The following is a 13717-nucleotide window of genomic DNA, read 5'->3' as shown; positions in this document are numbered from 1 at the left end:
ATGTTCAGGATGTGATATTGGAATCATAATCTTGTATAGTTTGTCAGAGATGATGGTTAACATTGACTAGAATCACGTTAAATGAATTGTGAGTTGCAAATCTCATGTTATTTTATAATATTGAAATAATTATGATTTATAATTTGTGATAGGGCGTCTAGAAAAAAGAATGTGTTTATATAACTGGTGTGAGGTTGCGAATCTGATGTATTAGGTATGATTTTTACGTTATTATACAGGATGATTCAGAATAACCACTTGTCCTTAAAGGAGCATATTCCTGATGGTATTCTGAGACGACTTTTCCTTTGGCAAAAGTTTGTCCGAAGCTTAATTTTTAAGTTATAAGGAGAAATAGTTAGCGTATGACGGGTCGCGTAGAGAAGATGAGCAGGGATGGTGCAACGTACTGTTAGACGCGGGTGCTTACGTGAGGTGCCCGCTGCGATCAGCTGATGCACGCATACGTAGGATACGTAACATTGAAATTCACACAACACACACACACCACACACACACACACACACACCACACACTTAAATATTAATCTTAGGTTAAAAGTAACATATTTAAAATACGTGTGAGAGAGGGTGAGGAAGAGGGAGAGGGGGAAAGAGAGAGAGAGAACATGTTCCAACATGTTCCAACATGTTTAAACGTGTACACGCACGTACCATCGTGTGTAGCGATCAGCTGTTGTTCCCACAATGAGAAAGATCCATCCAGTAATTAAGGTCCAGTAATTAAGTAGAAGTTTTTCTTCTTTTCTTCTTCATTGTTTGACGTTTTAACACACTAACACATTCTATTCACTCACTTGATCGATAGAATGAGGAATGTATTAACGAATCGATCAGTTAATCACTATAAATCACTATCGATCACTACTAATCATTCGGCGCGTGACAATTATTTGAAGAAAGAAACACGTGTTTTCGCGACGAACACACAACACATGTTTACGCGACGATAGCGAGCAGTCGACTGATTTTATTGTTTATTGTGTGGTAACACTGTTGAATGCGTAAGTGGTTGAAGCCTCAGAAATCAAAACGCGGAAATTCGACACAGTCACGAAAACAAATAAAACGTATAATGTCGCACGAAATCGGTCCTTTACAAAACATATTAATATTACTTGCACGTTTCGCCTTTTCTTTTACCATGGAGACATTGAAGAAAAGTGTTTTTTAAAAAATTAATCCTCTTCAGAGCAATCATTTTAATAATGTGCAGATATTTTATTTTAATATCTATTCATAACCACACGATAACGATATGTGATGATTTTCTAATGGCAAAAAGGAGTGAGATTGTTAAAGATTTGACTTGAAATTCTTTTAAATACTAAGAATATTAATTAATATGATTAATAGTAATATTAATATATTATAATATAATATTAATAGTAATATTATTTAATCTAAGTTATTGAAAATATTGCAAATGCAAATTTTTCGTTTCTCATTGCAAATCGTAGGAAACAAATTAATTTCCTTAAGTATTTTATTTACTTTCGATTACTTTTAATAATTTGCGAACTTCGAGAGAATGTACGACGAAATAAAATATTTGGTTGCCCTGAAAAGGGCAAATTATTTTCCCGTTTTCTTTCTTCACAGAAGATGTTCGAAGTGGCCACCGTCCATCCTGACGCAAGCTCTCATGCGTCTCAGTAAATTTCGCTGAGTCTTCTTCATCAGATCACTGTCGATAGCCCAAATGGCATAATGCAGTTTATCATTGAGATCTTCGATATCCTTAGGAGGCTTTCTATAAATAATTTCCTTGCAATATCCCCACAGGAAAAAATCCAATGGATTAAGGTCCGGGGATCTTGCGGGCCAAGGTATTAGATCATACCGGCCCATCCATCGTCTGCGAAATTGCTCGTTTAGATAATTTGTAACCACTCTGGCATTGTGTGATCTAGCACCGTCTTGTTGGAATATAATTTGATTCCTTTGTGCTAATGACACTTCTTCCAAAAACTCTGGAATATTTTTTTCCAAAAATTCCAAATACGATGCACCATTTATAATATCCGGCAGAATAACTGGACCTAGTATGTTCGTACCCATGATCCCTGCCCAGACGTTCATTTTCCAGCGAACTTGAAAATTTCTCAGTCGAGTAACTCGAGGATTCTCGTTGCTCCACATATGCATATTATGGGAGTTAAAACTTCCTTCTCGTGTAAACAGCGATTCATCGCTGAATATCACACGAGAAGGAAATTCTAGATCCTCGTTTACTCTCCTCAGAAAATTTTCACAAAATCTCTTCTTCCGAAGATAGTCTTCCTCTCGCAACTGCTGCACGGGGGTGTAATGATAGGCGTGCAACTTTTCTTCCTTGAGGATTCTCTGTACTGTGGAGTACGACAAATCGTGCTCTCGAGCAATGGCCCGAATACTGGTTTCAGGCTCTTGTTCAACAGCACGAAGGACTGTCTCCACATTCCGCAAATTTCTTCTTTCGCGTGTCGCGGACCGCGAAGAAAAGAAGAAAAACTTCTACTTAATTACTGGATCTTAATTACTGGATGGATCTTTCTCATTGTGGGAACAACAGCTGATCGCTACACACGATGGTACGTGCGTGTACACGTTTAAACATGTTGGAACATGTTGGAACATGTTCTCTCTCTCTCTTTCCCCCTCTCCCTCTTCCTCACCCTCTCTCACACGTATTTTAAATATGTTACTTTTAACCTAAGATTAATATTTAAGTGTGTGGTGTGTGTGTGTGTGTGTGTGGTGTGTGTGTGTTGTGTGAATTTCAATGTTACGTATCCTACGTATGCGTGCATCAGCTGATCGCAGCGGGCGCCTCACGTAAGCACCCGCGTCTAACAGTACGTTGCGCCATCCCTGCTCATCTTCTCTACGCGACCCGTCATACGCTAACTATTTCTCCTTATAACTTAAAAATTAAGCTTCGGACAAACTTTTGCCAAAGGAAAAGTCGTCTCAGAATACCATCAGGAATATGCTCCTTTAAGGACAAGTGGTTATTCTGAATCACCCTGTATATATATTTTTTTGTATTCTTTGTTTTATACTTTTTCAATACGAATTAGATTACGTTATATTATGTATTTGACAGGTTTTTGTATGTAAAGCACTGAAGAGGGTCCAACGTGGACCGAGACGTCTGTATACTTATATACTTGGAAGAATAAATAATTGGCACCAATACCTTACTGCGCTTGGAACCGTTGTATTTCATATATAGATCAAAATAATATATGTAAGTCAAGGTACGATATGTATGATATACAGGGTGTCTCAAAACCTCCGTCCAATATTTAATAGCGTATTCTAGAGGTAAAATAGAGTGAAAAATTCTAATACGAAAATTTCGAGGCTACAATAGTTTTTGAGTTAGAAGCGATCAAAGTTTCCCAATAATATTGCGTAAAACTCGCGCGCTCAGGCCCGTGACCACACGCATACCGATCTGTCATCTGTTATTGATTTTCAAGTCAGGTGATATGGATTTTTACTGCACAGCTGATTTTGTCATTTATTATGTATAGCGAAAACATTTAATTTTTTTAAATAAAACTTTAAATAATTAATTATCATATTTGATAAAACATATAATGTTCTCACACATGTGAAAAACGAAATACATTTTCGTTTTAATCAGAAAGGTAAAAATTAATTTATTATTATTATTTTTTCTCTTGTGACAGGTTCTGAGAGGAAAATAAGATTAAGTTATCCATTTTATCGAAATCTTGTTTTTTATTAATATCACATACCTTTCAATTTTTTGTGAACGTAAATATTTAGAAACAATTTTTTTCTAAATATTTACGTTTACAAAAAATTAAAGGTATGTGATATTAATAAAAAACAAGATTTCGATAAAATGGATAACTTAATCTTATTTTCCTCTCAGAACCTGTCACAAGAGAAAAAATAATAATAATAAATTAATTTTTACCTTTCTGATTAAAACGAAAATGTATTTCGTTTTTCACATGTGTGAGAACATTATATGTTTTATTAAATATGATAATTAATTATTTAAATTTTTATTTAAAAAACTTAAATGTTTTCGCTATACATAATAAATGACAAAATCAGCTGTGCAGTAAAAATCCATATCATCTGACTTGAAAATCAATAACAGATGACAGATCGGTATGCGTGTGGTCACGGGCCTGAGCGCGCGAGTTTTACGCAATATTATTGGGAAACTGTGATCGCTTCTAACTCAAAAACTATTGTAGTCTCGAAATTTTCGTATTAGAATTTTTCACTCTATTTTACCTCTAGAATACGCTATTAAATATTGGACGGAGGTTTTGAGACACCCTGTATATTAAATTAAGGAATATACAGTTTACAGTATGATTGATTTTATATAATACATTAAGTACATAATTAAGTGCAAGAATGGAATGTAACTAAACTGTAATTTTACATGGTAAAAGAAACTATTACATAACATATTAATATTAAGCAAGTTGCTTATAGACTCAATACAAATAAAAATGCAAATGTAACATTTGTTATTAAAAATATAACTTACAAACGTTTACGCAAACCAAGGTCAACATGCTATAGTATATATTTATTGGTTCCTCTTAGGGTTACAGTTTCTTACATAATCTTAACTCTAACTTAATCTAATTAACCTAACTTATTCTACCCTATCCTATCTCCACACACACACACACACACACACACGCACGCACGCACGCACGCACGCACACACACACACACACGCACGCACACACACACCTCCGCTTGCTAATTCCCTACTCTATGGGACTTCCGTTTCCGTTTACAATATTTCTTTATCACTCCTCCTCTCCACCCTCACTCTCATTTCTCTCCCCCCTCAACCCCTCCAGCTCGCTCATCCATTTCTCCCCCTCTCCCTCCTCCTCCAATACTTCCACCACCCTTTCCTGCCACGTACCCCTCTCATCCCAACCTGTACATTCCTCCCACACATGTTCCTACGTCTCCTCACCCCCTCCACATATCCTACACTCTCTTCCTCTCCTCCTCCCAATATCTCCCCCCTCTCATTCCGTTTCCCAATCTAAACCTTGCCACCCTTTGCCATCTTTTCTTTCCCCATCCTTTCTTTAAATATCCCGGTATTCCCTCTCCCTTCACCCAGCCATACCATTTATTATATCTCGATTCTTTTATCTTTTTCCATCTCTGTTCCCTCTGTACGCTTCTTTCCTTCTCATATATATCCTCCCCTTATTTGCCCCTTTTTCTTCATCTCTTCTACCTCCTCTATTTTCCATCCTTTCTCCTCCATGAATTCTTTCCTTTCCGTTTCCCATCCCTTTAGTATTCTTCCCTCTTTCGCTCTCTTCTTCATTTCCTTCCAACATTCTCTTGCTAAATCCTCCCCTTCTCCTTCCTCTAGCTTCTTCTCGTATTTCCATGTCCTCATACCCGCTCTCCCCTTTAATAAATCACTTTGTACCTCTTCTCTTATCAAATATCCTGGTGTCTGTCTTTCCACCCCCATTACCCATCTTAAATATCTCTCCTGAATCTTTTCTACTTCCTTCCTCTCTTTCCACCCCCATACCTCTACCCCATAACTAACCATTGACCAAACTAATCTATCAAATAACCAAATTCTCTTTCTCCAGTCTCCCCCAAACATTCTTTTTCCCAGACTCCATACCTTCCCCAATATCGCCGCTCCTTTCTTCACTCGATCTTTAACTTGAGCATCCTGTTCTCCATTTCCTTTTATTATATATCCCAGATACTTATATTCTTTGACTTCTTCTAACTCCTTACCTCCCCATCTCCATCCTACCTTGCTCCATCTCCCCCCTCCTCTCCTACATCTCATTATTTTTGTTTTTTCTACGTTTACCTCCAAACCTTTTTCTTTCAAATATCTCTCCATCTTCGCAATCATACCCTTCATTCCTTCTTCATCCTCCGCTAGAAGTGCCATATCATCCACGTATGCCAAAGTATATACCTTCTCCTCTCCTAACCTCACACCTCCCCACCTTCCTTTCCTCAAGACTTCATCCACATCTGCCAAAAAAATTGTAAATATGCTCGGACCTAATGGGCACCCTTGTCTTACTCCTCTTACTGTCCAAAATTTTTCCCCTTCCTCTTCTCCAATTCTTACCCTACTCACCGTTTCCCTCATCACCTCTTCACATCTTTTCACAAGTCCCTCTCTCACCCCTCTCTCCCTCATCGTCTTCACCATAATCTCTCTGTCCACCGAGTCGAAAGCAGCCTTCAGATCCAAGAATAAAACTACCATCCTTCTTTTCTTTCTGCTTATCTGCCTATTTACTAAATAATTTAACACATATACAGGGTGTCCCGGGTTTTAACCGACAAACTGCGGGAGCATATTCTACTAGTGGAAATAAGAAAAAATTCTTATATTGAGTTTGCTTAGAAATGCTTTATTACAAAGTTATAAACCAATATTGAAAAGAAATATGAGATAAGTAACAACGGAACATAGTGTAGAATTTGGAAGGTCGAAGATGTTTACGTTATGTGCATTCACATGTATTCATGTTCACTATGTTGAAACGATTCAGTATGATTGTTACTTTCACAACAGTAGCTGTTAGATTTCAATCGTCGTGTGAACTAGCAATTACTATCAGAATGCCAAAAGTGTTTTCAAATGAGGAATACACTGATATTCATTTCGTGTACGGATTCTGTGACGGAAAAGCACGAGCTGCCGTACGAGAGTATCAACGTAGATTTCCTAACAGGAGAATACCAGATAGATTTAAAGCAACGAATTACTAATTCAGTTACTGAGATGCAACAAAATTTTCAGGAATGTCGTACTGTAACAAATTCTGTACTACGTCGATGTCTAGCTTGTATCGATGTGCAAGGACAACATTTTGAAATGCGTCACTAAATCATTGCGTACATAATTTTTATTTTTGTGAAAAAATCCGTTGTTACTTATCTCATATTTCTTTTCAATATTGGTTTATAACTTTGTAATAAAGCATTTCTAAGCAAACTCGATATAAGAATTTTTTCTTATTTCCACTAGTAGAATATGCTCCCGCAGTTTGTCGGTTAAAATCCGGGACACCCTGTATATTGTCCATTGTTCCCTTCCCTCTCCTGAATCCCGTCTGACTTGGTGGTAGTATTTCTTTCTCCTCTAGCTCCACCTTTAATCTTTCTGCTAACACCATCGTATATACTCTATATGCTGTCTACGTCATCGTTACCCCTCTATAATCCTCAACTCTATATGCTGTCTACGTCATCGTTACTCTTCTATAATCCTCAACTCTATCACCTTTTCCTTTTTTCTTTATCGGTACTATCACCCCTTCTCTCCACTCCTTTGGCCGCTCCTCTCCTTTCCATACCCTCCTACATATTCTCCATAACCCTTCTTTTACTTCTTTTCCTCCATATTTCCATACTTCATTTGGTATCCCATCCCCTCCCGTCGCTTTCCCTTCTTTCAGCTTCTTTATTGCTCTTCCTATTTCCTCTCTACTTATCTCCTCCTCCCCGTCCTCTCTTAACTTCCCTCCTGTCCCTCTAACTGCCCTCCATTCTACTCTCCCTAACATTCCTCTAAAATATTCTTCCCATTCCTTCATCTCTATTTCTCCATTTATTCTTTCCCCCCTTCTCCTCCCTTTATTCACAATTTTCCATATCTGATTTTCTGTCTTCGCTTCCTTCACCTCCTTTCCCATTTTTCTCTCTTTCCCTTTCTTCTCCTCACATAATTTCCTATATTTTAACTTCTCCTTTCTATAACTATCCTTATCCCCTCCCTCCTTTCTCCATTTTCTGAACTCCCTTCTGACCCTCTCTTTCATCTTCCTACATTCCTCATCCCACCATTCTCTTCTTTCTCTTATATTCTGTTTCTTTTCTACCTCCTCTAATGCTTTCCCAATTCTACACTTCATCTGCTTCCATTCTTCTTCTATTCCCTCTCTCTGTTCTTCCTCTCCAAAACATTTCACGAATTCTTTTCTTCCTTCATCATTCCATATACCTCTCCTCTTTCTTCCCTTTCCTAACCTTCCTCCTCTTTTTTGTCTCCCCTTCCTCCCCTTTACCCATATTGTCACCGGTTAATGATCCAAGTCAACTTTCATTTCCACCTCCATCCTCTCTATTCCCTCCCTCGTCATCTCATCTCCTATCACATAATCTATTACCGATTCCCCTCTTCCTCCCACGTATATTACTTCTCCCTCCTCATCCCCTCTAACGTTTCCATTTACTATCGACCACCCCTGCTCTGCTAGAAAATTACACAATTTCTTCCCTTCTCCATTCATCTTTTTATCTTTCGATTTTCTACTCTTCTCTTCCTCTATCTCCTCTTCCCCCCCTCTCACACACCCTCCTTCTTCACCAGTTCTTGCATTAAAGTCCCCTCCTATCACATCTCTTACTCCTTCCTCCTTTTCCTCCATCCATTCCCTTAATTCCTCCAATTTCTTTTTCAAATCATTATTTACATATACCCCTACTATTCTCCACCATTCTTCTCCTATCCATACTTTTTCGTTATAATTCCCTCCCTATTTTTCACTTCCTTATCCTTTTCTATCTTCATCTCTTTTCTTATCCCCATCAACATCCCCCCTATCGCCCTACCCTTTTTGTTTCTCCTCTCCGCTCATCGTGTTTCCCATATATAACCTTTCGGTAACTTATTTCTCACTCTTTCCCATCCCTTCTCCTCCACCCAGGTTTCATTTAAACACATAATATCCCACCCTATAAGCTCTTTCCAAAATTCTTCATCTTTATTCATTAACCCCGCCACGTTCCAGAATGCTATCTTATATACATTCTCCTCTCTTTTATCCCTATCCTTTTTCTTTTTTCCTCCGTCTTTTTGCCTCTTACCCCCTATTTCCGCCTCTCTTCTTCCCCCCTCATTACCTTCTCCTCACTTCCCTCCTCCCTCTGCCACCCTTCCGCATCTTTCAATATTTCTTCTTCTTCATCCCAAAACCACCATTTACCTTCTATCCAAATCTTACCATATCCTAGTTTAACCTTCTTTCCCGTTCTTTCTTCTTCCCCTACTATTTGTCGTAATTTCCATTTTATCTTCCTCTCATTAAAGGTTTGATCTTCCTCAATCCAAATTTTTCTCCCTCTAAGTTTCCTTTTATTCTCCATAATCTTCTTTCTATTCTCTTCTGTCCTTAGTTTAATTATCGCCATCTCTCCTTTCTCTTCTCTTTCTCCCCTTAACTTTCTAATATGCTCTATTTTCATCTCCACCTCGATCTCTTTTCCTATCTCCTCTATTTCCTTCCAAATATCCCTCCCCTTCTCTCTTTATCCCTTTTATTATCAGATTTCTCTTTCTCCTATCCCTTTCCTCTCTTTCTCTCTCCTTTTCCATTCTTTTTATTCTCTCTTCTAAACCCTTTGCCTCTCTTTTTCTCATCCCCCCTTCTCTACCCTCTTCCATCTTTTCTATTCTCTCCTCTAAATCTTTCTCTTTTTTCCCACTGTTTCTATCCCTTTCATTTTCTCTCTTTTCCAAACTTTCTATCCTCCTTATCATTTCTCTTCTTTCCTCTTCCCATCTCTCCTCTTTTATCCTCAACTCCTCCTTCATTCTCTCTAATTCTCTCCTTATTTCACCAAGACCCCCTTTTACTTCTTCTCTAACTTCTCTTCCCTCCATTCTCATCTCTCTAATTTCTTTCAGAATTACCCCCCAGTTCCCCTCCTCCTCTCCGCTTCCCTTCACCGGTGATCTTACTACCTTCCTACTCTTTGCAAAAATCCCTTCTTCATCCTCCTTTCCCTCTTCTGAATCTTTTCTCTTTCTTTTCATCCAATCTTCCATGTCTCCAATACTTCCCTGCCTCTCCCTCCCCGACTTACTCCACTGATTCCATCTATCTTTCTTATTCTCCTTATCTACCTTCCTTTCTATCTCTATTCTCTCCATTCTCTCTTCTTCTACTTATTTCCTGCTATTTTTCTCTTTTCCTACCCTTTACTATCTTCACCTGTCGGTGTCCGTCCCAACCCCGTCTGCACTGCTCTCTTAGATAATCTATTCCACTATTCCCTCTGTTCACCTCTTTGTCTATGCTCTCTACCCGCCTTTCTCCTAACCTCTACTCTCACTAAGTCTCTTCTCCTCCTCTTTATTCTCTGCTCCGTCCTCCACCCTCTCCCTCTTATACTCTCTCACCTCTGTCTCTCTGCTCTCCACTCTCTCACACACTCTCTCCTCTCCTTCTTCTCTCTTACTCCTCTGTCTTCGCTTTTCCTGCTCACCGCATACACATACGTCCACACTCGCTCGCTACGGAAACGGAAGTCAGGTCAACATACTAATACTACTAATATATTAAGACTAAAAGTATAATAGTATATGAGTTACTTATTGCCATTATCACATATGAATATCATATTTAATTAATTAAATATAATATTGGCTCAACTTTAGTATACTACCCCCTTTCGATTGTGATGAAATTTTACAGATATGTTGTGCTACCTGAATGTTGTCGAAAACCGGAGTGCGAAGTTGCGGAAATGTATAGTTTCCAAGAAATTTAAATTTGAATTATTCGCCTTAATCAACACTTTTTAACAGTTTGATACAAAAAATAATTTAAAAACTCAAGTTTCTTAACCTAAATAATCACGTACTGTATATCATAACAGACTAGAGTAATATAGATCTCGTTTGGGGCCGTAAGCATGAGGAGGGAAGGCGGGAAGATATGGACTTTGGGCAAGACTACGATTTCCGGAGCTCCAAGGTTTGACCGTGGATTCTTCATTTACAGGTCATTACAAACAAAACTTGGGGAGTGGTGAAAGTGGCTATCTGGTTTATTTTAGGAGATATGGAGGTTTTTAGTTACCCCGCCAGAACCAGTGTAACAAATTTCACACAGATTTTGATCACTTGGTACACGGCACGGATCCTGGCGGGGGGAGGAGCGAAGCCCCTCCCTCCCCGCCCTCCCGCGAAGCGGGCTGAATACCGAGCGTATATATCCGGGGCTCCAATTTCAGAAAATATAACCGGTAATTATATACACATAAGGAGACATAAGTTTCGAAAATATAGTAGTTATTTTGAATATGAACGAACAAAATTTATTTAAAGCAGTGAATCATTAATATATAGAATAGTTTGTTTATAAATACAAAGTATTCTTTATTTTAACCAAAAGCACAAAACAGGTAAATACAAATTATTTTCTGCTTTAATCGAAATTAAAGACTTTTTTGAAACTACTTTAATCGAAAGTGAACAAACAATGACCGACGGGAAAGGTCAATGACCTTGACCTTGTTAGGGGCCAAGGTCAATGTCAAGGTCAGTCGGAGGTCGAATATTTACCTTATTTTTTATATCAAACTGTTAAAAAATGGTGATTACGGCGAATAATTCAAATTTAAATTTCTCGGAAACTAGACATTCCGCAACTTCGCACTCCGGTTTTCGACAACATTCAGTTAGCACAACGTACCTGTAAAATTTCATCAAAATCGAAGGGGGGTAGTATACTAAAATCTTACCATAATATTTTAGAACGTTTTTCACAAAAAAATAACATAGATTTTACTTTAAGTAAATTATAAAAGAAATAAACGGTTTTATTTTATTTTTAAATGAATTCAAATTTTAATTTTAAATGAATTCAAGACACAAAGAAAAAATAATTAAAACAAAAAGTTTTTAAGTAGCCTATGTGACTTCGATATCTTTGGTCTAATTGAAAACGTGATAAATGTCATCTTTTTAACTGTCATCTTTTTGCAGTTTCTTTTGTAGTAATTGAATGTAATCATTAAAAGATTGTAAAAATGTGTTTTGCCTTTGCATTTTTTCTTGGTGTCTTCTTTCGACAGGATAAACTTTTAATTTACGTTTTCTAGAAAAAGAAGATTTTGATACAGAGTCTGTTTCGCTAACAGAAGATTTTTGAGACTATCGTCCTTTGTACTGTCATCGGAATTATGTAATTCTTCATTAATTATCAGTCCTTTACTGCTACTGCAAGTAGCTACAGGTGTGATTTCTGGTACATTATGAAGAATGTTGTTCATGACTTCAAAGTATTCCCATCTTTTTCGACCTTTGTCGAAACGGCCTGATGTCGAGTTGTGTTCTTTAATATCTTTGTACATCTTTAATAAACCTTTCCATTTTGTGTCACATTGTTGCCACGTAACTGAACAACCAAATTTTTCTTGTAGAATTTTGGAGATTTTCACCCAGACATACTTTTTTACTAAAGTTTGGAATTGATTTTGATGTTCTTCAACTAAAGCTATCAATCCTAAAGTAAACTCATTTGTCCACACTTTAGCTTTTTCTTCATTAGTTTTTTCCCAGATCTGTTGTACATTCTGTTCTTCATTTTCTTTATTTGTTTTTGTCTGGATGACAATAGATTGATAAATATTATCTATAAAAACAAGAAATTTATATATTTTCAAACATTATAATTTATATGCCAAAACTTGAATTTAATTATATATACAAATAGTTACATCTGTAATTTCTGGTTTATTCTTAAGTATTTTGTAAGCATTTTAAGTTTAAAATATTTCTTTCTCTCTTTCAACTTTGTCGAGTTGTGTTCTTTAAATGTCTTATACCCAGATAGCAAAATGCTAGCAGTATGCCAGCAGTATGCAAGCAAAGTCAATCATATGACTTTGCAGCAGATTCTAATCTGCTGAGTCCCCATTAAGTTTAGTTTCTGATAGCACATCTTGTTGATGTAATTTGATAATGAAAATGCAGCAAAAAAAATCGAGCATGAATTACTATTATGTCATGATAGCAGAAAAATAACAAATATCGAGCAAAATCTATCATATCAGATATATACGGCACAAACGTAGCAAAAATCGTGCATTGTCTGCCATCATATCGTAATGGTAAAAACGCGGCAAAGACAGAACACGATCTATCGTATCCATAGACTTATATACCCAGCAAACATTTTGGTTGTGGGATGTTGTCAAATGAGAAACAAATGTCAGCGGAACTATAATGCCAAAGCCAGAGCCTACTGTGTCCTCAGTTGGTCTCCACTGTGAACCAAATCTGACGAACATATTCCACAGTCAAATTGACGACAACATTAGAGCAGATCTGACAATAGAACGGTGAAAATGTTGTATATTGACGGAAGTGTACTAACAGAATTGCAATAAAGTATGTTTACAAAGTATGTTTTCCATTTGTGACCTTCCGGCAAACATAATTTGTTGCCACATTTGTAATTGCAGAAAATGTTTGCTGGGTAATAGACTGCGCGTTCCCGTAAGAGGCGCTAAATACTACATTAGAAAGAGAGAGCAACATTTTGTCCGAGATGCTGTCTCTTTCTAGTATGCGAGTTGCTAACAACAGAAAGTTGCCATCTTTCCCCTTCTTCTACATGTGCGAGAGAGAAAGCATACCGGACTGACTAGCTCTGTCCTTCATATCTCATATTCAGCGCGCCCATAAGGACGCGCAGTCTATTATATAAGTCTATGATCTTATCAGCTATTAATGGCAAAAACGCAGAAAAAATGGAGCATGATCTGCATCACATCGTGATGGTAAAAACGTGGCAACAAGCTATGCTGTATTTTTGTGCTGTTATATTTTGACATGGCAGGGCATGTTCCATTTCTGCCGCGTTTCTGCCGTCACGTCGTGCTTGCAGATTAGCTTCATTTCT

General features: G+C 37.4%; 1 protein-coding gene across 1 annotated transcript; it reads right to left on the bottom strand.

Moving 5' to 3' along the window:
• Positions 1 to 11894: 11894 nt before the first annotated feature.
• On the bottom strand, positions 11895 to 13476 carry LOC113562132. Its single transcript, XM_026970471.1, has 2 exons — positions 13452 to 13476; positions 11895 to 12463 (listed from the first exon to the last, which is right to left on the bottom strand). The coding sequence occupies exons 1-2, from the start codon at positions 13474 to 13476 to the stop codon at positions 11895 to 11897; spliced, it is 594 nt and encodes a 197-aa protein (XP_026826272.1).
• Between the last annotated feature and the right edge of the window lie 241 nt (positions 13477 to 13717).

Source organism: Ooceraea biroi, chromosome 6 (assembly GCF_003672135.1).
Source record: "Ooceraea biroi isolate clonal line C1 chromosome 6, Obir_v5.4, whole genome shotgun sequence".
NCBI classification, from domain to species: domain Eukaryota; kingdom Metazoa; phylum Arthropoda; class Insecta; order Hymenoptera; family Formicidae; genus Ooceraea; species Ooceraea biroi.
The sequence above is the reverse complement of the archived record's forward strand: the minus strand, read 5'-3'. Positions and strand labels throughout refer to the sequence as shown.